This window comes from Glarea lozoyensis, assembly GCF_000409485.1.
Source record: "Glarea lozoyensis ATCC 20868 chromosome Unknown GLAREA6, whole genome shotgun sequence".
Lineage (NCBI taxonomy): Eukaryota > Fungi > Ascomycota > Leotiomycetes > Helotiales > Helotiaceae > Glarea > Glarea lozoyensis.
The window spans coordinates 805,042-828,148 of NW_007361001.1; the positions used below are offsets into that span (position 1 = coordinate 805,042).

Below are 23,107 nucleotides of genomic sequence, written 5' to 3' on the forward strand. Positions count from 1 at the left end.
GAAGATGCGATGTGGAGATTATTAAAGTAGGTGATGGCGAAAAGGGCGCGACAAGTCTATAAGCGGCGCGACGCGGCAGTATTAAATGTCGAGGAATGAATATATCGTGGTCAGATTACAGCTCTATGCAGAGAGTCTAATTAGTGTCGCGGAGGAAATACTGCGTATGTGGAATGAGGTCGTAATTTGTGAAGAGTCGAAGAAAGGTCGCGAGAGGTTCTCCCGGCTCTAAATCGTTCTGCGCTAGTCCGCAAGCGGGATAGTGGGTCATCTACCAATCATCGATCGCTCATCACCAAAGATGCATCACCTCCGCGAACGACGAGGAGTATATTTGATCTGATCGTACAAAACCAATTGGCGCCACACCACAGATCCCCCAATATGGCAATGAAGGTTTCGAACCGGCGGGCTCTGGCCTCAGCATTGAGCTCGACGAGGACCGCCCTTGTCCGTCGTAACGAGCCAGCAATTCGATGCTTTACGTCGACGCCAAACGCCCGAGTAGTCGTTTCTCACGATACACCCAATATGCGATCTGCGAAGAGAGACCCTGTTGTCGAAGGTGGCCTCCGGGTGCCGCCAGTAAATCCAGCGGACAAGTATGCTGCGAAGGCGGACGATATGCACAAGTACGGGCAGTGGCTGATGGGCTGTTTACCAAAGTACATCCAGCAATTTTCGGTATGGAAGGATGAATTGGTTATCTATATTCCTCCTTCAGGAGTAATTCCGGTTTTCAACTTTCTCAAATGTAAGAAAATGCTGGCAATTATGTTCCGCATCCAGAGCTGACATGAATAGACAATACCGCCGCCGAATTCACAACAATTTCTGATATTACTGCGGTTGACTTTCCTACTCGAGACCAGCGATTTGAAGTTGTGTACAATATGTTGAGCGTTCGCCACAATTCGCGAATTCGAGTCAAGACGTACGCAGACGAAGCCCAGCCAGTGCCCAGTATCACAAGCTTATACGACGGCGCAAATTGGTATGAGCGGGAGGTGTATGATTTATTCGGTGTATTCTTTGTCGGCCATCCTGATCTGAGACGAATTATGACCGACTACGGATTCGATGGACATCCATTACGCAAGGACTTCCCTTTGACTGGATATACTGAGATTCGATATGATGAAGAGAAGAAGCGAATTGTTGTTGAACCATTGGAGTTAACACAAGCGTTCCGCAATTTTGAAGGTGGAACTGCGGCGTGGGAGGTAAGAAAAGCTATGAACCTTCCAGCTGCGTATATGCTTACCTCTTATAGCAAGTTGGACCTGGTGTTGACAGAAAGCCCGAGTCGTTCAAACTACCGACTCCAAAACCAGAAGAGAAGAAAGAAGAGCCAAAGAAATAGATTCGATAGCTCAGTTGTACATACCATGTTATATGTAAAGGTTTCGTTTTGTCTATCAATCATGTCGAGTGGCAAATGTGACTTTTTTTTATACCGATGTTTGATTCTGCTTTTAGAAAAGATACGTCACGGACTCATGAACTGTCAATGGGCCTGCTACCTGGATATCCATAGACGTTCGCAACACTCGATCATTTTCCGCAGATAAAACTAATTTTTTGCCGATAATGAGCAAGCCAATCTAATAGTAACCGAGCGACATGTCGTACCTGAGCTTAGTGGTGGTGGTGTCGCCTCACGGACCCTCGAGTACCTAGGTAGCTGGGAAGTCACTTCAAACAACGATGCCCTAAAACCAGATACTGCCAAAAACTATAATTATTTATTCCAACTACAAAAATACATTTCCTCGCTTTCTTATGCACCAGTGACCCAATATGAATTACAGATGTTGCTTTATACTCAATCGTCCTCCTCATCTAGTAGCTTGCCAACATCCTTTCCTCTAATACTCATCATCGCTATCTTCAACATCAGGTAACAACGCTCTGTAACGTCTGCTTGCCAAGTCCTCCTCGAGACCGCCGTCGCTTTCCGGGTCAACATAACCCTCGCCTCCAACCAGACTCAGTGCCACAGGCAGGAAGATCAGTGCGTGGGTAGCTGCAAAGATGACCAACGCCAGCCAGATCCTGAAGTAGTAGATCTCAAAGATCTTACTTCTTGTGAATGCCAATACAAAGACCCCAAGTAACTTGGTGATGGTGATACCTGAGAACACTGACCCGCCTACGTTGACGAGAGCAGTCCAGGCACGCGCATCGCGGCCGCGGAACTTGTTCTTTGCACGCTCCATCACGGCTCGTGAGGGGAACATGAATGCGCGGGCGATGTGGGCGCAGAACTCGACTCCGATACCGACACAGATGATCAGATTGACGAGTGAGACTGCATTGAGTGAAACGCCAAAGACTGCCATGAAGCCGATGATGTCAACGACAATCATAACGACTGTGATAGTAACAACAGCTCCAGTGAAAACAGATCCTAAGAGGATTGAGGAGATGGCGAATATGATAGCAAGCGCCGATCCAAGAAGAGTGGCAGTCAACTTTACGATACCAGCATATTGATCGAAATATATGTAGAATATAGAATATGGGAATACTTCGATCCCAGTTTTCTCCGTAAGGTCACTCGATATTCTTCGTGCCGATGCGTAAGCTTTGATGAAATCTTCTTGGCTGCGAAGTGGTGTATGACTTGAGCGGAAGTGGCTTGCGGGAATTGTATTTTTCTTATCGTCAATAATTAGAGCATTGCCATATGAGGCCTTCCCTCCCAATGGACAGCTTTCGCCGGTGGGTGCTTCTACCCATTTTTTCAGGTAGTAAATGAACTCTTCGCCTTCAGGCATACCTGAAAGTGTAATGTTCCAGGCGGGAACCCTATCTGCGAAACAGGTGTGCTCCTCGAAACGGCCTTTATCATTCTTCTCCTTTTCAACACAGCATTCTTCCAAGTCCGGATCGAGCCATCGCAAATAGTCATCGACCCAGCTGGCTGCAGTCGATGCAATGTAAGACGTATCTGGACGCTTGCGTTCTTGTTCTAAGATGTTTGTAAGAGATTCTTGTTCGCAAGTCGTGAACCGCGCGCAAAGTTGTTGTTGATGGACTCGTTGGGTAGCGTTGACTTCTCGAGTGACAAAATATACAGGAGGACCAGACTCAAAGTAATTGTACAAATCGTTAAAATACGGGATCAGGTACGATCCATCTGGAATCGCCACTCTTTGGTCTAATCCCAAGGCAACTTCAGGAATGAGAGACACGGCGGCTGTGAAGATACCCAGGAAGACAACGACCACAGCGACCTTCATTTGCCTCCCAAGGAGAGCAGGGGCATAATGCTTGCGAATGAAGGTCTGAAGAGTGCCTTCTTCTTGGCCCTCGTATGGCGAGCTATAACCGTTGCCACTTGAGACTCCCAATTGAATACCGGCGCTCTTTAGTTGAATGCAGGGGAAGCAATCAACCCTTTGGTCTTCGGCACGACGCTGGTTGAGACTCAATACAGATACGAACATGGTGACTTGCAATAGTGCGTTAATAAATACTGCTCCCGCCGCATAGATTGCAAAATTCCTCACAGCTGGCATGCCAACAAAGGCACCCAGTGCAAATGCGACGGTTTCTGTGATAGCGGACAGAAGAATGGATGGTCCCATTCGTCCAAGAGCTTTCGCGATTCGGTGTTCAACAACATCATCTGGGTGGCTGATGTTGACACGCTCAAATTCATGTACGATGAGGAAGATATTGTCAACACCGACAGCCAAAACAATAAACGGAATGACTTCGGCAATAATCAAAGTGACTTTGACGCCGGCAAAGGAGAAAAGACCAATAGATGCTGAAATAGACATCAACACAATCAGGATGCCCACGACACCAAGAGAGAACTTGGATTCGACAAGGAATGTTGCTGGGTTTCGTAGAACTGAACGAAGAGATAATGTTGTAGAGCCGAGGGCTAGCGATGCGTAAAAGAACATGATGATGTAGCTGATAACCACAATCTTCGCATCAGTGTTTGTGGATTTATTTAATTCTTCCTCCAAACTGATTTCAGTGTTGAATGACAGTCTCAAGCCACGAGAGTTTGCTTCTGCCTGCACTTCTAAAAGAGTGAGTTTTAATGCCTGTTCCCAATCGCTGGCATTCTTTACAAATGACGAGTCTTCCGCGCCGTTGTTAACGACCCAGGTGGTAACAATTGCAGAGGCATGCGTGGGATCTGTGGAATTGTCATTGCCACCAATCACCAGCTTCGGGTCAACTGGTTGTCCGAACTTAGGCAGACAATTGACATTAGTCTCTACACATTCTCGAATGTGTTTTTGCCAACTCGACGGCGACAGATCCTTTGGACTGCTATCAAAATAAGCAGTAACAGATTGGACGACACAGTCGTCCCCTATTGGTTTGAGACAGACGTCGTCAAAGCTTGTGCCAGTCTTGTTTCCTTTGAGGCCCGCAACACGTTCCTCAACACCTTTCCACCAAATGAGTGTATCATAACTCATGACAGGGCTTATACCACCCTTGGTGACTGTGTCATTGACGAGAAATACCTGCTCGGTTCTGTAAAACGGACCAAAGTTCTCATCAAAGAATAGCTTCTCCTTTGCTGCGGCTGAGGTTGGACTGACCCATAATCGCGCAGGGTTGGTCTCGATGGAAAACCTGACCCAACCGACACTGAGAATTCCGACTAGAGCTACGCAAATGCCAATAGTTATCCCTGGAAATCTTGCTGCGGTGAAACCCAGGCGGCTAAAAGCGCTATCACAGACAGTGTTGATCCAGTAATTCTTCTGTGGCCGATCGTACATCGCATTGTTGTGTATCATTTCTCCCTCATCTTCATCGTCACTCATCGTAGTATCCTGAATAAGTCGAAGCCTTTCGCTCTTTGCCTTTCTGACCTTGGCAACTGCAATATGGCCGACTATGGCGGTAGCAAGCAATCCCAAGATGATTCCATAAACCAGGATAGCACCAAATGAGAGGCATGGTAGTACTCCAACGTGACACGAGCTTGTTTCTGAAACCGCTGGTAATGTTGGACATACAGCTGGACAATCCAGACATGCGCATCTGAAACTCTCGTCTTCATCGTTACATTTCTTGGGTGCCATTGGCAGGGGATCTATGTCGGGTTCTGTATATTCCTTCGGATCTGGGAAATTGATCTGGAACGGTGATCCAAATGGTTTTTTGTCGCCCAAGAACTTCAGAAACTCTGGGTAAGTTTTTGCTCCGCCTCCGATGAATGACATAGCATTGCCATTTGTCGCCCCGAACTTCACGTCTTTGCAGCTGTCATAAAAGCCAGATCCATATTCGTCCGAGATTAACTGGTCCAATTCCGTGACCATCAATTTGTCGTTCTTTGGTTCTGTACGAGTGACATTTATGAACAAAGATTGATCCGGGGAACAGGTGAACGTGCAGAATAGGTTGTAGAAATTCTCTTTGCATGCGGGGCAGGAGGAAATGAAAGCGTTCGCTTTCTTAAGGTTGTCCGAAAGAGCAGTGAGCTATTCGAAGTTTAGCAACAGTGTCCGAGTACCTGAACAATCTAAATATACCTGCTCTGCTTCACAACAAACTGGGCCTGTATTCCATTTCGCGCCACAAATTCCGACAAGCTGGTCCCGCACTTCTTTCGTTGGGTCCTTCGCCAGTTCGTTATCCGGACATGGTAACTCTGAGCCAAAGAAGCTCTGTTTCCCACAATTCCCACGTATCGCACACCTTCCGGCTTCATGTTTGGGTGTATAGGCTGCTTCTGCAGACACAAGTGACACAGCTAGCAAACCTGCCAAAGCTGCTGGGTACCACACGCGCCGCATCGTGGATGGTTGTTGAAGAGGATGCGCCGACCAGCGTCGCAAAATCGTTCGAGTTTGGAGCCTTTGCCTATATTTGTCGGTTTTGAATCAGATCACAATCTCCTAGTGGTGACTTCAGTCGGAAGACGATTCACAACAAGTTTGAGAGGAGGTGAAGCTCGACGTCGTGCAGGTGACAACCGCAGAATCCCTGTCAGAAGCTTGGATGGCGACGGCCATCGTCATCCATATGGTGGCGCATGCGGCTCGATTTTGATGCCTGGAGCCTAGTCTCCCGAGATCATGGCATGGGAATGCTAATCACAGTATGGTCTTTTGAGAAGACAGTACATTTATTGAAAAGACGATACATTTATTCACTTGAGCTCAAGAAAGAATGCTACTACTACTGGTATGAACTTATCAACTTTTGTTAAAACTTAATGCTACTCAGCGTTCCGTATCAGATGGTCATAGAGATGAGCAATGTTCCTGCCATTGTCTGTGATATCGCAGAGCAGGCGAATGAAAGTTGGATTTACAACCAGAAAATAACCATCATGAAACTGCAATGGTGCTGTTCATTGAAATCAAGGTAATTGGTATGCATAAATTTGACCAAGTAATACTGCAGGAAAACCCTTCACTGAGATTTTGGCAACCGGAGATTAATTATTACTCTATGAGAACTGATATGGACATAAAAGACTCGAAAAGAAAATAGTCCAAAGGTCCGCTGTCCCTTTTTTTAAATCGCGTTCTCGAAGCATCAACACGTTGGTTGAGTCGAGCCCTGTACCTTTTGATAGCTGACTTTTATTGGTTGGCTGGTGAAATCCAGATAAGCCCTCCGCTCAGACAATGTTCAGTGCGGGCGCGGGGCTGCCGTTACGAGGCTTCCATCTTGACACGGAAAGGCTTACATTTTGAACTTATAATTTTAGATTACCAATGTTTTTCATCAGGATACTACGGATATTAGTACGGGAAGATAACAGCATTGTGTCCTTGTTTCCTTTCTGAATTGATAGGGTGATAATATGGCAGATCTGTCCTGTTTTAACGAAGAAAATTCTCCAGAGGCTAATGTTATGGAGGGTAAGAACTTTGGCTTTGACGCTGAATATAGTACAGTGTGAAAAAGGAAGCCGATGCAAAAGCTGTCTCGCAGAACACTCGCAGAGGACAAAATATTTGGCATAACCTCCTTACTATTGTGAAACTTAAATTATATTTTAGAGCGGGTAAGTAGCTTAAATTATGACTTTGTAGTAAATAGAGTTAAAAAGATTATATTTACGTAAGATAATTGACGAAATCGTGTATTGCGTCAACTGTTCTGGGCAAATATTGTGCGTCAACTGCCACTTATCTTGTCCACCGCGAGGCTGGCATCTTGTTCGGAAAGACTTTTCTAAGATCTTCACCAGCTTCTTCAGTACAAAGCACATCCCTGCTGTAGATCCTGATCGAAAGATTGATTACTATCGTGATCTTGATTACACATTGTCCGCAAACTATTCCCCTACAGATACATCTGGACTTAAAGGCTCCATCGGTTTTAAACATGGTAGCGGAAACAAAAAGCCAAGTTTAGTTTTGTTCGATGATATCAGTTTTCAACTATTTTGAGTCAGTCAGCTTCGTATCATTATGACCTAGCGTGAGCTCAAAAATTGTAATATGAGACTGACTAGTCCAAAAATCGTGTCTTCAGACATTCAGGTGTTAGTAGCACAAGGAAATTGCCCACATAGGAAGCTAACCATAAATTATAAAAACATTCGACCAGTTGATTATTGTTTAAGTAGATGCCCTGTGACACATACCGAGGTGAGGGAATGAGCTCGAAACCATCTCGAATTTCCAGCCAAAAACACCCAATATGCAGCGAGGTAAAACGCTAAAATTTGTCAATGACTCTGCAGATCCTTGATCTAATCAGTCTCGCGATAGTTCCCACGCATTCGCCTCTTCATTATTGGTTTGCTCCTATTAACAGTTGTGGAGTGGTAACCACCACTTAGTGCTAGCGGCTATTAAGCGCGTCCGTCCTCAATCGGCCAACGCACCCAGTCGGTGTTCGAAGGGTTCAGGTCACTCCGTCACGCCAAAAGCAACCCACCAACTTCACCACCACCTCACGTCGGCGCAAGCTCGCCATTACACTCCTCCATCTCGCCCACACTAGGGAAAGGTAAAATCACAGCAGTTTCACCAATTCCACCCGTAAATCTGCGCCCCAAGGTCGAGCATTCGCCGTGGGAGATGGCGTAAATGGCACATTCGCAGCGTATAGCGGATCTCGATAACGACCCAGAAACGGCAAGATCATTGTTGACAGCAACTTCTGTTTCTTCTTCTCGGTACATCACCCCGTCCATTCACGTTCACCATTTTCAATTCTACTTTTCCCCCAAATTCATCTCGTCGCATCGACCACATATTCTCACGACCGTCTCGACCAAGTTGTGAGGAGGTGCTGGCAGTGTAGAGAAGGTATCCATCTCAATACAAATACTCATGTCTTCCAGAATCACCCGTGCTTCCACAAGACGAGCAGCAAGCTCATCAGAAGCTTCTGGTTCTTCTGGTTCTTCTTTAGGATCTGCTGCAACCCCAGCATCGGCTCGGTCACAGACATCGTCACGAAAACGCAAAGTTCCACCGCGAGAACCCAGCCCAGCACCTGAACTCGAGGCAGCGAAGGTCGTCTCGCCCAGACGAACGAAGCGTCAGAAGTTATCAGAAAGCGATCCGCCACTGCCCCCACCGGCTGTATCTGCTGCAGCCCCGTCTCGTCGTAAAGGTACAAAAGGGAAGACTCCTGCGGTGATGTCGAGCCCGGGGTAAGTTTAGCCTTTTCACTTCGGATGGCGCCTTATTTACGTGTTTACAGTGATTCTGCTGGTCCTTCCAACGATCCACCCGTTACAAGCTCCTCCAAAAGAAAATCTGCCAGAAATAAGAAGAATGCAGGTAAGTTGGAAGATAACCCGATAGTTTTGTGTACAGCTATATCTAATATCTGCCACAGCAGATTCCCCAAACAACACACCAACTACAAGCCGACGATCAAAGAAGACCGTAGGTAATAACAAGGATCTGGACAACAACTCCAGCAATCTCGCAGACGAAAAGCGCCCACCCCCTCCACCTGCTGACGATGACGACGACGGAAGCGACGATATAGATGAGGAAGAGATGGCTCGCAACTATGAAGGACGTGATGACGATGACGACGACGACGACGACGATCCATTTGGGGGGTTTGGAGCTGGGGGTCCACCACATGGACTTTCTAGTACTCTAAGAGCTTTGAGTGGAATGATGTCGGGTGTCTCTACAAGGCTTAGAGATATTTTGAGCAACTTGAAGCAAAAAGATGATCCTTCGGTACAGCTAATCGCTCTTCAAGAACTATCAGAAATCCTCCTAGTGTCGACTGAAGACAATCTTTCAGGGCACTTTTCACCCGATGCATTTGTTAAGGAACTCGTGGTTCTCATGCAGCCTTCGGACTTTGGGGAGGAAAATCCAGAGATGATGCTTCTAGCTTGCAGATGTTTAGCGAATCTTATGGAAGCTCTTCCCGCGAGCACTGCAAATGTAGTTTATGGAGGAGCAGTGCCCATTCTTTGCCAAAAGCTTTTGGAAATCCATTTTATCGACTTGGCAGAGCAAGCCCTTAGTGTAAGTGTCCTTTATGTTTCTCGTAGCTTTCATTTCACTAATATGATTCAGACTCTCGAAAAGATTTCGGTTGAATATCCAGCATCGATTGTACGTGAAGGAGGCCTCACTGCTTGCTTGACGTATCTTGACTTTTTCGCCACGAGCACTCAGCGGACTGCGGTAACGACTGCTGCAAATTGCTGCCGAAATATTCCAGAAGACTCCTTTTCTGTCATTAGAGATGTCATGCCTATTTTACTCAACGTTCTGAGCTCCAGTGACCAAAAGGTCGTCGAGCAAGGTTCTTTATGCGTCTCGCGAGTAGTCGAAAGCTTCAGGTATCACCCAAACAAGCTAGAAGAGCTGGTTAGCACGGATTTGCTGAAGGCCATATTGCGGCTCTTGCTTCCGGGCACCACAAATCTTATCGGTCCTAATATTCATACGCAGTTCTTACGAGTACTCGCATTTACCGCAAAGGCGAGCGCAACATTGTCGGCTGAGCTTTTCAAAATGAATGTAGTTGAGACTCTGTATCAAATATTAACAGGTGTCTCCCCACCGGATACCTCGGAGGATATGGCTTCGAAAATCGATAGCGTAGTTATCATGCAGGCTCTCATACACCGACCACGAGAGCAAGTCATTGAAACGCTGAACGTGATTTGCGAATTGCTTCCGGGACTTCCTAGAGAACTAGAGGGTTCTTTTGGAGAAATTTTCGACCCCGACTCTAATCCTGCCCTTCCCAATGGCACATCCAGTAGCTCCCGAAAGAAGTCTACAAACGAGAAGCGCATTGAGCTTCTCGAAGGATGCAAACAAGAGGTGAAACGCTTCGCGATCATTCTCTTCCCCACTCTAACCGATGCTTTTTCAAGTACTGTTAACCTCAGCGTTCGGCAGAAAGTGTTGACGGCCCAGTTGAAGATGCTGACAAATCTGGATAAAGACATTTTGGTAGACGCTTTGCGTTCAGTACCGTACGCTTCATTTCTTGCTGCTATTCTCTCGCAGCAAGACCATCCGAGTTTGGTGAACTATGCTCTTCAGGCTGCAGAATTACTTTTGACCCGCTTGGATGACATTTATCGCTACCAATTTTACCGCGAAGGGGTGATCGCAGAGATTGCAAAGCTCGTTACGACAGAATCAAACGAAAAGAGCGTCGAGCCTGCGACACCCACTTTGGAAATCGTAGAGACAAATACTGCCGAGAAGAAGGTCTCCGAAAAACCAGCTGTCGCTGGTAACGGCGATGATGAAGATGATGAAGATGACTCTTCTGATGACGATAACGACGACAACGAGAATGAGAATGAGAACGATGACATCCAAGAGGATGCCAGTCAATCGCCAGTCAGCTCTCGAGGCTCGACCATGTCCCTGGACGGTCCTTCTCGCCAAGTCACGTCTGACGCCACCACTATGCAACAACTCATTGCAGAGCGAGCAAAGCGCTTTATCGAAGTGCACGAGACCGATAAAAACAGCAAGAGTATGAAAAAGAAAGCCACCAAAATATTAACAAGCCTGCAAGGTCTCGCTTCAGAAATTGAAGCTCATTATCTTCACCAAGGTCCAGGAAACGGCCAAGACCTCTTCACCACGCTTGCATCGTACTTCGATGGGGATGTCTTGGAAAGCGTTACCAGTGCTGAGTTACTAAATTCCGAGGTTGTTCGAGTCCTTCTAGATATCTTCAATAATCCCGATGAGCGACTAAGCAACGATGCTAGATCGGCATTCCTCGAGGTGTTTATGGGCCGAAATATCTCAAAGAAGTCGAAGTCTGCAAACACGGAATCAGTCGCCACACCTTTCAGTAGTCTTATCCACAAGTTGCAAGATCTTTTGAGTCGCTCAGAGCATTTTGAGGTCGTTACCGTTCATCAAAACACTTTTGATGGTAATAGAAGCAGTGCTGCGTCGATGCTTGCTAAGCAAATCAGACTTAAATTGGTGGCGGATGACGAATCCGAAATACCACGTCCATACCGCAACATTATGGTCTCTATTCACGCCATCGCGACTTTCAAGGCGCTTGATGATTACCTTCGCCCTCGGATCAGCATGTCTGAACGGCCGCGGGGTTCCAGGAGAGAAGGCCTTTCAGGTGCACTCGCTGCATTAGCAGCCGCAGGTAATTTATCCCATCTAAATTCAAACTTTCCTAATACCCATTCGCGTCTTTTAGAACGTGGGCTGGCCTCTGCGAATGCAGCCACACCGGCCGCCCCTACACCTTCTGCGTCCCGAGCCGCTCGTAAAGCAAAATCGAAGACCGCACCTGCTGCTACCCCTGCTTCAGATGAACAGTCTGCTATTAACACTCCTCAAGAAAAGCCTGTCTCACGTCGATCAAGTAGAAGAAATCAGGCACAAACAGAGCCGCCTGCGCCACCCCCTCCACCACAAGAGGAGGATAGTCTTGCACGTGCCCTCGAGTGTGCTGATGAGAGACAATTGACTGATGATGAAGACATGGAAGAATCGGCTGCTTTAGACGCCATTGTCGATGAGATGGAGGATGAAATGGAGGATGCTACACCACCTGACCCAACTGCCGTCAGTCTCGAAGTCGCAGCTGGCGGGAAAGTGACAGCACGTAAAGAGGACGGCACGCGAGTTGCTACCCCATCCCAAATGCCTGGAAGTAACCCACGCACTGCTTCAGCATTCGCTGCAGCAGCGGCGGCAGCTGCTTTGTCTACACCAAGCGCGTCCAGACCAATGTCCTACGCTGCGGCTATTCAATCTGTCCCTCAAGACTGGCACATCGAGTTCAGCCTCGATGACAAGGTTCTTTCCAACGAGACAACTATCTACCGTGCTGTCCATAACCCGGCAGGACCTGTTGATGAACATACGAGCCGAAGCGTCTGGTCTGCTGTTCACCCAATTAAATTTAAACGTGTTGCAGGCCCGCCACCGCCAGAACCAAGCTCCGTTACACAAGCAGCTGAGGCATCTGAACTGACAGCTTCTGGCATTCCTGCTTCTCTGGACAAGCACCCCGCAACTTCGTCCATTTTACGACTACTTAACATTTTACACGCTCTCAATGCTAATCTTGATGATGTGCTCGCCGAAAACAAAGATACCCTGAAACTTAATGCGGAGCCGCTTTCTCAATTCGTTAATACAAAGCTGACAGCAAAGCTAAATCGCCAACTTGAGGAGCCCTTGGTGGTTGCAAGTAATTGCCTCCCAAGTTGGAGCGAGGATCTTGCTCGTCTATATCCATTTCTATTTCCTTTCGAAACAAGACATCTCTTCTTGCAGTCGACGTCCTTTGGCTATGCTCGCTCCATGACGCGATGGCAAAATGCGCAATCAGCGGATGAGTCGCGAAGAGATCGCCACCGAGACGAGCGGCCATTCCTAGGTCGTCTCCAGCGGCAAAAGGTCCGCATTTCACGATCTAAAATCCTTGAATCTGCCTTGAAAGTTATGGAGCTTTACGGCGCATCTCAAAGCATTCTAGAAGTGGAATATTTCGAAGAGGTGGGTACCGGACTAGGACCTACTCTTGAATTCTACTCTACCGTTTCGAAAGAGTTTTCGAAGAAGAAACTCAAGCTATGGCGTGAAACGGACACAAACGAAAATGATGAGTACGCGTTTGGTCTCAGTGGACTTTTCCCAGCGCCTATGAGCGAAGACCAAGCATTGAATGAGAACGGAAAGCGCATTCTGCATTTGTTCAAGATGCTTGGAAAATTCACAGCAAGGTCGATGATTGATTCTAGAATCATTGATGTATCCTTTAACCCAACCTTTTTCCGCATTGGCGACGGTTCCAATCCTGTCAATCCGTCATTAGGAGCTGTCAAGACGGTTGACGCACAGTTAGCGAAGTCCTTGAAGCTTATTAAGAAGTTTGCAGTTGCGAAAAAAGCGATTGACGAGAATCCAAAATTAAGCCCCGCCCAAAAGGTGGATGAGGCCGAACGATTACAGATTGACAAAGTCTCTATTGATGATCTTGGACTCGATTTTACGCTTCCAGGCTATTCCACAATCGAGCTTCTGCCAAATGGCGCCAATATCGCTGTCACAATTGAGAACGTGGAGCTTTACTTGGACAAGGTAATAGATATGACATTAGGCAGTGGTGTCCAACGACAGGTAGATGCGTTCCGAGCCGGCTTCACTCAGGTATTCCCGTTTTCTGCATTGAGCGCCTTCACGCCTGACGAGCTGGTCATGTTGTTTGGCCGTATTGAGGAGGATTGGTCACTTGAGAGTAAGTCCCTCGCACAGGTCAGACATTGATACTTTGCTAATACCATTTTCTGCAGCTCTAATGGACTCTATCAAAGCTGACCATGGATTCAACATGGATAGCAAGAGCGTCAAGAACCTGCTCCAGACCATGAGTGAACTCTCTCTACCCGAGCGACGAGATTTCCTGCAGTTCACGACCGGCAGCCCTAAGCTTCCAATTGGAGGTAAATCAGCAGCCTCCCCCGTTTCAATGACTAGCTTGCTAATGTTTGTGCCTAGGCTTCAAATCTCTTACGCCTATGTTTACTGTGGTTTGTAAACCCAGTGAACCCCCATATACATCGGACGACTATCTGCCTAGCGTCATGACATGTGTCAACTACCTCAAATTGCCGGACTACACGGATCTGGACGTAATGAGAAGACGTATGAATACTGCTATTAAGGAAGGCCAGGGTGCTTTCCATTTGTCCTAAACATGTTGAACGTCGAAAAGTTACCTTTTTAGTTTGACCGTGCGGGGATGCGCATAGGAGCTGCGATATTGGGCGTTATTTCACGAAGATGACCCTGTTACTCATTATTTATGTATCCACGAGTTTCTTCATACCATGTGTATTTTCTCATTGCGGCTTTCAAATGGTCGAGTTAAATTGCATGGAAGAGGTCGTTTAGGCGCATCATTGCGGAGGATAACATGATTGCGACGGTTTAGCTTTATGCACACATTGTTAGATAGACGAAAACCGCAACTCTGATAATACAGATTGATATCACAAATTTGCTTAATGTGATTGAATATCCCCTCCGAACTTTCGATGTGCATATGTTTGGTTGGACAATACGGTCCCTTTGTTGTGCATGTGACGGTGTGACCGTCTTCGGGGCCGACCTCAGCCCAACCGTAGTGAGCTCGTCATGGATCAGATAACAAAGTCTTAAAAACCCCCAACACTCACTATTAAAATGTTGTCGCAACACTTCCTGCTGCCCTATCATTCTTTCTACGAGCTGAAATTGCTGATTCGATTGTGCAATAACACCTAGCAAGCACATTTCTTATTTTGGGGTCGGTCACATAGTATGTGGGATAAAAATGAGATCCACGCCCATTTATTGGTAGGTTTACCAGCAAAAGTGCCTATTGTCGTTTGTTGCCTTACTTGTCTAATTGCAAAGCTAGGCGGAATATTCTGAAACTATAGAGTCCTCTCTTGTCCTTGCAATCATCTCCGACTATGACATTTGCGACACTGTGCAGCTAGAGGCAGCGCGACAGACTTTGGATGCCCTCAAAGCCGATGCTCCTTCCGAAGAAGCTACAGGATTCGACGCAAGCGGGGCTGGCCGAATAGACAATCTCAACAATGGCTTTGAAACCCAGGCAGATGACGAGAGCGCGGGTGACAGGTGTTGGAAGTCCCAAACCGATGACACGTCCGTCAGCCAGGAAATGGCGCTTCCAGACCTGGAGGAGACGGACGTTGAGACCAACAGCACACCATCTACTCAAGACGAATCACCAGAAAGATCATATACTAGCGCACTGGACAGCTTAGGAGATAACGAAAAAGAAGCCGCCCTTAGCGGTATTTTTCCAATTCTCACATCTTTTGACATCCGTTGGACGCTGAAAAAGCACAAGGGCGACACAAACTTGGCTATTGACGAGTTGATGACTCAATCGTTTTTGGAAGAAAATGGAAGCAGGCACAAGGGAGTCGATGCATTTTATGAAGATGGAGCGCCTTCCAAACCACGGAAGGGGAAGAAGAAGAAGCGACGTGAGGTCGAAGAGGGAGGGCTATCAAATTCCGACTCGATACCTTCCCAACAGAGCAAATGGGCCACAGCGAAGCACGATATCGACCTCATATCACTTAATACGGGTATGCCAGAAAATCAGGTCGCATCTCTATATCACAAGAATGGTGGATCAATGCCAGCGACTATCCTGGCCCTAATTGGAGCTCACAGAGCTATGAATATTGAATCAGAAGATGATCCAGTTCTTCAAATCTATTTACATGATCTCCAACAAGAGTTTCCTGCCCTTAGCAGGACCAACCTTGAAGCGATTTTCCATATTACCGATTTTTCAGTTGGAAACAGTCGAGCACTTGCAAAAAGCCTGGTGGCGTCACCCAACCAGTCCAAATCACCAATTCAACTGGAGTTTCGGCACGCCCCAATAAATCTCAATGATGCAGATGTGCCTTCTCTGCCATCTCCTAAGACGGCTGGAACCCATGCGGGCTCGATTGATTTGGCAGCATCGCATATGGCCGCTCGAAATAACAATTTTGAAAAAGCAGCTGCGTACTATCGAAAAGGCAAATCAGACCACCTCATGGGAGGTGCAGCGGCATATTACGCACTCGAAGGCCGGAACTATAACGCCCTTGCCAAAGCATCCTCGAGCGCGGCTGCAGATGCTCTAGTCGCTGCACAAAGCTCTCGAACCGAACTTGATTTGCATGGAGTCAATGTGAAGGATGCTTTGAGAATCAGTCGGGAAAGAGTTACGAACTGGTGGCACGAACTGGGTGAGGCTAGGATTATGGGTGGTATCGGTGGTGGATACCGCATTGTCACAGGTATTGGAAGGCATAGTGAAGGGGGCAGGTTGAAGTTGGGGCCAGCGGTCGGTAAGATGCTAATCAGAGAAGGATGGAAGGTCGAGGTTGGTAGCGGTGTTTTGGTTGTTAAAGGTATTGTGAGTGGAAAGAAAAGGTAGAGGCTATGGGCTTCTGATGTACTGGTTCTATAAGGATTGTGGGTACATGCATTTTGTGTCGAACTTTTTGGGAGTGCTGTCTAGGGGCTTGTAGGGAGGTCGGTGGGATATGGTTGGATTGCATGTGAAAGGCTTCAAATGTTCTAATGATGATAAGCTGTGTGTTGGATATTGCTAGTTTTAACAGAGACTTTATGTTGTGAAAAAATCACGTTGGCTAAACCCGAAGTACCTGTCGTGATGGAATATATGTTATAGAGAACTAGATAGCTACCACAACGACCAGGTGAAAATGACACTGCTGACACGAGACACTTGATGTTCAGGGACGATACCCCTGCCGATTTTGCGGGGACTCCACAAACCAGCACAGACAACCGGCGGTTATCGTCGGCCTCCAAACTGGTGCTCAATTGACAAACAACATCCCGCTCCTCATGTAAAGTTTTCTTGTTCTCAGACAAAATGTCTGGATATCACAATCCAGATACAATTAAGACATCTCGCTGATACTTTTAGCTGGACTGACATCGCCAAAAACAAAGATGAAGAGTATCTGCGCGCGGCGAGCCTCTGGGCTTCGTCAGATTCCTTTGAAGGGCACAGGAACAGTCGGAGGGCGGCCACAAAGATGGTCTTCTTCATTGTCACAGAAGGCGGGAGCAGCAGAGTAGGCCACTGTCCAAATCCACCAAATTTGCAACGTTTAACAGAATTAGAGTATGCTTTCCTGGAGCTGTAAATAGCAAATTTACAAATGCCATGACATTCGAATACCCCTCTACATACCCCGCCATCCCAACCTACAGATGCACATCTCCTGAAGGCAACATCATTGATCCTACCGTTTCACTTCCGTCTCATGGTCTCGCCCTTATGATGTACGAAAATATGCTGAAAGTCTCCATCATGGATATTGTAATGTTCGAGGCACAGCGGCAGGGTCGTCTGAGTTTCTACATGACATCCCAGGGAGAAGAAGGAACTTGTGTGGGAAGTGCGAGCGCGTTGGAGGATGGAGATGTTATATTTAGTCAGTACAGAGAAGCTGGGGTCTTCATGCAGAGAGGCTTCACGTTTCCGGAGTTTATGAATCAGCTCTTTGCAAATAAGAACGACATTGGGAAGGGTAGGAACATGCCTGTGCACTATGGAAGTAAAGCTTTGAACATTGTACGCATCTTTCTCGTTATAATATTCAAAATTATGTTAACACTGCATAGCACACCATATCATCACCATTAGCGACACAGATACCTCACGCTGCAGGAGCAGCATATGCAATAAAAATGCAAGACCGACAGAACCCAGGTTCAAAACCACGAGTAGCGGTCTGTTATTTTGGAGAGGGAGCTGCATCAGAAGGAGATTTTCACGCTGCTCTCAATATCGCGGCAACCAGGTCATGCCCTGTGATATTCATCTGTAGAAATAACGGATATGCTATCAGTACACCTACTCTTGAGCAGTACCGAGGAGACGGCATCGCCAGTCGAGGAACCGGATATGGAATCGACACCATCAGAGTTGACGGCAACGATATCTGGGCGGTCCGAGAGGTAACAAAACGGGCTCGAGAACTAGCTCTGAAAGATGGAGGAAGACCAGTACTCATAGAAGCAATGTCCTACAGGATATCGCATCATTCCACCTCGGACGACTCCTTCGCCTATCGTGCGCGTGTCGAAGTCGAGGACTGGAAACGCAGAGATAATCCTATCACTCGTCTCAGAAAGTACCTAGAAAACAACGGGTTATGGAATGATGAGAAGGAAGCAGAAACGAGGAAGCAGTTACGTAGCGCTTTCCTGAAAGCGTTCAGTGACGCTGAGAAGGTGAAGAAACCTAGTTTACGAAGTATGTTCGAGGATATATATGAGGACTTAACGCCGGAGATTAGGGCACAGATGAAGGAGCTGAAGGGGATTTTGGAAAGGTATCCTGAGGAGTATGATATTACAGAGTTTGAGGGGGGAAAGGAAAGTTTAGATGGTTAGACGAATTATGATCTCACGATTATCAACATCTATTTCTCGGTGTGGCTCTCTTGATTGTGCTCAAATTGCTACCTTTGGATGAAGTACGTACCAACCGGTATTGAGCAATCCCAGTACGAAAAACAAAACCAACTGTCCGGTAAGACAGGTACATTAGGCCAAACAAGATTCAGCGTAACTTTCCTAGATACTAGCCTACATATCCAAGTCGCCCAGAGCCGTCAAATGTCAAAACTCGCCGAGGAAAGATCTAGTGATGTCCCAAAACATAGACACGAGGACATGACTTCACTGCCCCTCATTAGAAGCCACAAAATCATACTCCATATCATCCTTCTCATTCTCCTTAATTCTTGCCTGCAGCTCTTCCTCCTCTTTTCTGGCCTCCACCTCCATCTCTTCCCCCTCTCCTCCTCCTGCCTTTCGTTGTGCACCTCCCCGTGGATTCACAACCAGCACCGCTTTATCTGTCGGAATAAACGCTGTCTTGTCTTTCAGCCACTTGGGAAATGATTTGTATCCGTCAGCAAGCATGTGCCGAATCAAGGAGTTTTGTATGTGGAGATCTATTCGGGCTGCCGCGTGATTGGCGGCACTTTCACATATACTATCTTGGATCTTTTGCATGTGGCTTTGAGACTTTAGAGCTAGACTCTTGGCTCTGTTGATGCTGGTTGTAAGCTCAGCGGCTTTGTTTACGCTTAATTCGAGTTGCAGGGTGAGTGGTGTTTTTGGTTGGGCTGGAATATCATCCAGGGGTTGGGGTCTAGATTGGAGTTCAGGAGACTGTTTTCCGAGATTTTGGTTGCCCATAGTCTCATCCCGTGTTGTTCCTGAAGCTGTCTGATGAGGCTTTGGCGCTTGAGGGGTATCAGGATCTCCTGACTGTGTGCGAAGCAATTCTGTCTGTCTTAAGACCTTTTCAGGGAATCCATCGACCGATAGTTGGCGAATCTGTTGTATATCGGCTTGCATCTTCCCGATCATGTCTTCCAGTTGAGCCAAAACTTGTCCGTCTCTATCTTTTACAACAGGAATCGATCTCCTAACATAAACCGGTGCTTCGCTAGACTCATCACTCTCATAGCCTGCAGAACTTGGGCTACGTCTGATGGCACAGGAGGCTGCTCTTGAGAGAAAGACGGCGCGTAAGTCATCTTGAAGTAGATGAGTGGGACAGGTTCCACATAATCCCGTGGCGTTGACGCGTCGTTGACAGGTTGTGCAGATGGGAGGAGAGGGAGGCATCTTGGGATGGCAGAGTTTCTTCTGTTTAGGAAAAGCTTTGTTGTCTGTAAGGTGATATGGTGTCGGTAAAGTTCGTGGAAATGTTTATGTAAGAGCAGAAAGGTTTCTTGTCTTTATATTTAACTTCTCCACTTATACGTGTGGGGGTAATTTTATTCAATTCACTTCAAGCTGTTGGTGTGCTTCAAGAAGTCACTGATTCGCATGTGTCAGGCGGGATCAATGCTTAGAAGTGACCGATCTATCCTGTCAAGGACATGAATTCTCATGCATACTTGAGCTTTATTGGCCCAATCCATGTATGTGGCAAATGGCCTAGTGAAGTTGGTCTATTATTGAAATCACTACTTCGCCTAGCTAAACCTCACTAGACTATCTTAGAGCAATATGTCGACAGTTGGACATCGAATATGCTTGTTTTAACCCCAGTATTTGTGCAATGCAGAAAAGCTCCATCATGTATAGCTAGTCCTCATTGTCATCCAGTCATGATCCAACTACCATTCCCTAACTTTCCCAACAGACAGTCCAGCCCCTCCATGAAAGTCAAAAATCCACTTTTGTGTTCAAATATTTCTTCAGCTCCTTTGAGTGATTTGACCAGTCGTTCGAACTCAAGATTTTTATGCAATCTGAGCCTCAAAACTATCGGTGAAGCTTTGTTGTTGATGAGGTGTTTCCTCAAGTATCTCCTGGTCCTCTTCCAATTCTTCGAGACTGAGTTCGTCGAGCTCGAAGTCCCAATTTTCATCGTCGCTTTCCTGGCTCGCAGAGTTCAATTCCTCCTCCTCCTTTCTGGCAACTTTCACATTAGTTTCCATCGTACTATCGCTCAGAATGGTTCTCGTTGGTAGAATGATGCTCGCGGTTTTAATGGTTTCCGTCGGCATCTGATACCTGCTTTTGGCAATTGTTCCAATGGATCTGGCTGACCATGATCCAAAAAAGCCTAGATTTGCCGTGAGGTCCTGAACGCAAGTTTCTTGATATTTTTTTCTGATGTTATGACCAACTGCCATATTTATGTGGTCAACGATTGAGTTTGCGAGTTTAAAACCTTCGACATTGGAAGATTTCCCGGCGGCGTTCTCGTCGTATTCTGGTTTATGTATTGGAACTTTAATGATGCTGGTGGCGATGTTTGGGACTCGATTCATTTGAGTTTGGCACATTTCGTCCTTCTCCTTGATAGTCGCAGCATGGATAATTGTAGCACAGTCTGCTAAGATACTCCCCAACAACAAGTTGTTTTTCGAAGCTTTGAGGTCAAATTCAAATGGCGATCTAGACTGCTTTCCCACCCGTTCCTTGGCCAGTCGTGCTTCATCGTCTCGTAGAGCTTTCTGCCATCTCTCGATCTGCTCCTGCCTCTCTCTTCGCGATTTTTCTTCCTCGGTTTCTGGCTTCTTGGCAGGTAGGGCGATCTCATACGCGTCATAGGCAGCGCGAGATGCGATTTCTTGCTCGAGCATTCGTTTGTGTGACTTTGGAGTCTCCAGTATCTTTTGGCTGAGGCATGGTGTACAGATGCTCCATCGCATATGGGTTTTGTCGACGACAAGTTGCGAGCATTTTCGACAAGGGTCCATAATGACGGAATGGTAGTTTTGAGTCCGTTGGAAACTTGGCGTATCAATTCAAGAGGGTCGAGTGTCGAAAATGGAAAGACAATGAAGGGTTTATTGGGGCGAAGTGGGTTGGAATTCATCCGCCTCTCAAGTCGGTCATTCGGTAAATAAGTTAAGTTGTTATTGTATGGCAAGTGAATGAGAAGAACTCGTCCCTCTACATATATTGCTAAAAATTAATGGCAGAAGAATTTGAAGGTGTGTCCATCTGATCAAGTGATTACGTCGCAATTGGACTCACTTCGTCTCGATCTCGCTTACCGAAGTTCCCATCTGGGCAAGGGGAAGGCCGGGAATTATAAGCAACCGACTAAATCCATGAACCACTTGAATGGGAAGGTACTATAGAGGCTTATATATATTCCTTTTCGGTAAGAATTAACAAGCTATTGACCAATTTTTTTCGATAGCATGGAGCAATTGGTAACATTGTTGAGTTGAACGACCATTTTATATTTCAACGAATTGTATGTGACGAGAACATTTAAGTTTATGGTTCATTGGCTTTGACTTTATGACACAATTTAGTTGTGATCGGATTCAACTCGAATCTGTTCAAATGTTGACATTCAAACCCATGTTCCCCGTAACTACTACATATTGCGAATCCCATGCTCGGAACACTCAGTAATCGTCAGTCATCAATCTACGATTTCCCAATCGTCATAATTTGAGGCTTTGTTTGAGGCTTTGTTTCGTCCATCGCTGTGTGATTTGGGGCTTCCTTGATGTTGTTTTTGTGAAGTGCTTTCGTTCCTTGTGTCCCTGAGTTTATTAATAAGCGTTCGTTAAGACCTCTAATGGACTAACCTGTGACTACTCTTGACTTCATTATTACTCCCGTTCCGTTGTGGATATCTCAAAGTGTGGCCATCACAACTCTTACAAATTCCAGCTGATGAAACCTCATAGACATTGTACCCACATCTCTTGCAGTCTACCATGGTGCCGTGAAATCGAGTTATGACGAGAATTTTCTTTGTTGAGATGTCTCGAAGGGGGCGTAAAGTCGTGGATATAAAGTCGAATTCTCAAGACTTATACTTATTGACCTGTTGCACACTTATCGCTCGGGAAAAATGGAGGTTTTTTGAATCGGTGTATTTGCGAGTGCAATTCGACTGGGTATGATGTGTTTCTTTTCTTCTTGTGAGCGTTCCATATGTTTCAGAAGATGATTAAGGCTCACTTACCTTGCCTCTTTTCAAAGGTTGATTTCCCGTAAGATTGAAATTCCAACAAACTTTAAACTCGCCCTTGCAGCTATTGTAGAGACTCTGATACACTTATCTTAATAATTCACCTACAGTATGAAATGAAACAGGTATTGATTTAACTTATATAATTGCTTTTTTACCTGCGGACCCGCAAATGTGCGTGCGTAAATAATAACTGGCAACCAATGATGACCTACTTAACTTATCTGCCCCATAAGCTCCACGAGACACAGTCATACAGCCCCAATCAGCCTTTCTCCAGGCTTAGACTGTAGGATCTGGCACACGAGGGCTGAGACATCATTAGTCCAGAAGAAGACAATCTAGGAGCACATCCTCTTGTTTGCATTAGCGAGCATGAGATTTACGATGGAATTGACATAATTGGATCGGGCAACTTTTAATTTTGATCAGCCCTGGCTCAATATCGTGCTGGCAAGCCAGCGCGGGCAAGGTTGAGAAGATATGTTTCTGATCTCAGAACCTTAATCTTCCATCTCATCTACATATCCATAGTCGCAATAATTGGCCGGAATGTCCGCGGACTTTAGCTTTCTCGTTCGCTATTGGCGAATATGTGCTTAGTAGGCCTCGCATTTGAGGCAAGCTGCAC

The 23,107-nt window shown here is 46.4% G+C and overlaps 6 protein-coding genes across 6 annotated transcripts; 3 read left to right on the forward strand and 3 right to left on the reverse strand.

The window, feature by feature from the left end:
* Positions 1 to 384: 384 nt before the first annotated feature.
* GLAREA_02569 (Nqo5-like protein) lies at positions 385 to 1,363 on the forward strand (the record flags this gene model as incomplete). Its single annotated transcript, XM_008087655.1, has 3 exons — positions 385 to 754; positions 805 to 1,223; positions 1,274 to 1,363. The coding sequence occupies 3 exons, from the start codon at positions 385 to 387 to the stop codon at positions 1,361 to 1,363; spliced, it is 879 nt and encodes a 292-aa protein (XP_008085846.1).
* A 505-nt stretch (positions 1,364 to 1,868) lies between these two features.
* GLAREA_02570 (Multidrug efflux transporter AcrB transmembrane) lies at positions 1,869 to 5,783 on the reverse strand (the record flags this gene model as incomplete). Its single annotated transcript, XM_008087656.1, has 2 exons — positions 1,869 to 5,468; positions 5,520 to 5,783. 2 exons carry the CDS (start codon positions 5,781 to 5,783, stop codon positions 1,869 to 1,871), a joined length of 3,864 nt encoding a protein of 1,287 aa, XP_008085847.1.
* A 2,502-nt stretch (positions 5,784 to 8,285) lies between these two features.
* On the forward strand, positions 8,286 to 14,143 carry GLAREA_02571 (Hect, E3 ligase catalytic; the record flags this gene model as incomplete). The annotated part of the gene is made up of 6 exons (XM_008087657.1): positions 8,286 to 8,611; positions 8,662 to 8,741; positions 8,800 to 9,455; positions 9,507 to 13,686; positions 13,742 to 13,891; positions 13,947 to 14,143. The coding sequence occupies 6 exons, from the start codon at positions 8,286 to 8,288 to the stop codon at positions 14,141 to 14,143; spliced, it is 5,589 nt and encodes a 1,862-aa protein (XP_008085848.1).
* Positions 14,144 to 14,750: 607 nt separating this feature from the next.
* On the forward strand, positions 14,751 to 18,401 carry GLAREA_02572 (thiamine diphosphate-binding fold (THDP-binding); the record flags this gene model as incomplete). Its single annotated transcript, XM_008087658.1, has 5 exons — positions 14,751 to 14,786; positions 14,851 to 16,378; positions 16,924 to 17,074; positions 17,124 to 17,577; positions 17,628 to 18,401. The coding sequence occupies 5 exons, from the start codon at positions 14,751 to 14,753 to the stop codon at positions 18,399 to 18,401; spliced, it is 2,943 nt and encodes a 980-aa protein (XP_008085849.1).
* A 288-nt stretch (positions 18,402 to 18,689) lies between these two features.
* GLAREA_02573 (uncharacterized protein) lies at positions 18,690 to 19,649 on the reverse strand (the record flags this gene model as incomplete). The annotated part of the gene is made up of 1 exon (XM_008087659.1): positions 18,690 to 19,649. The coding sequence occupies one exon, from the start codon at positions 19,647 to 19,649 to the stop codon at positions 18,690 to 18,692; it is 960 nt and encodes a 319-aa protein (XP_008085850.1).
* Positions 19,650 to 20,272: 623 nt separating this feature from the next.
* Positions 20,273 to 21,238, reverse strand: GLAREA_02574 (uncharacterized protein; the record flags this gene model as incomplete). Its single annotated transcript, XM_008087660.1, has 1 exon — positions 20,273 to 21,238. One exon carries the CDS (start codon positions 21,236 to 21,238, stop codon positions 20,273 to 20,275), a length of 966 nt encoding a protein of 321 aa, XP_008085851.1.
* Between the last annotated feature and the right edge of the window lie 1,869 nt (positions 21,239 to 23,107).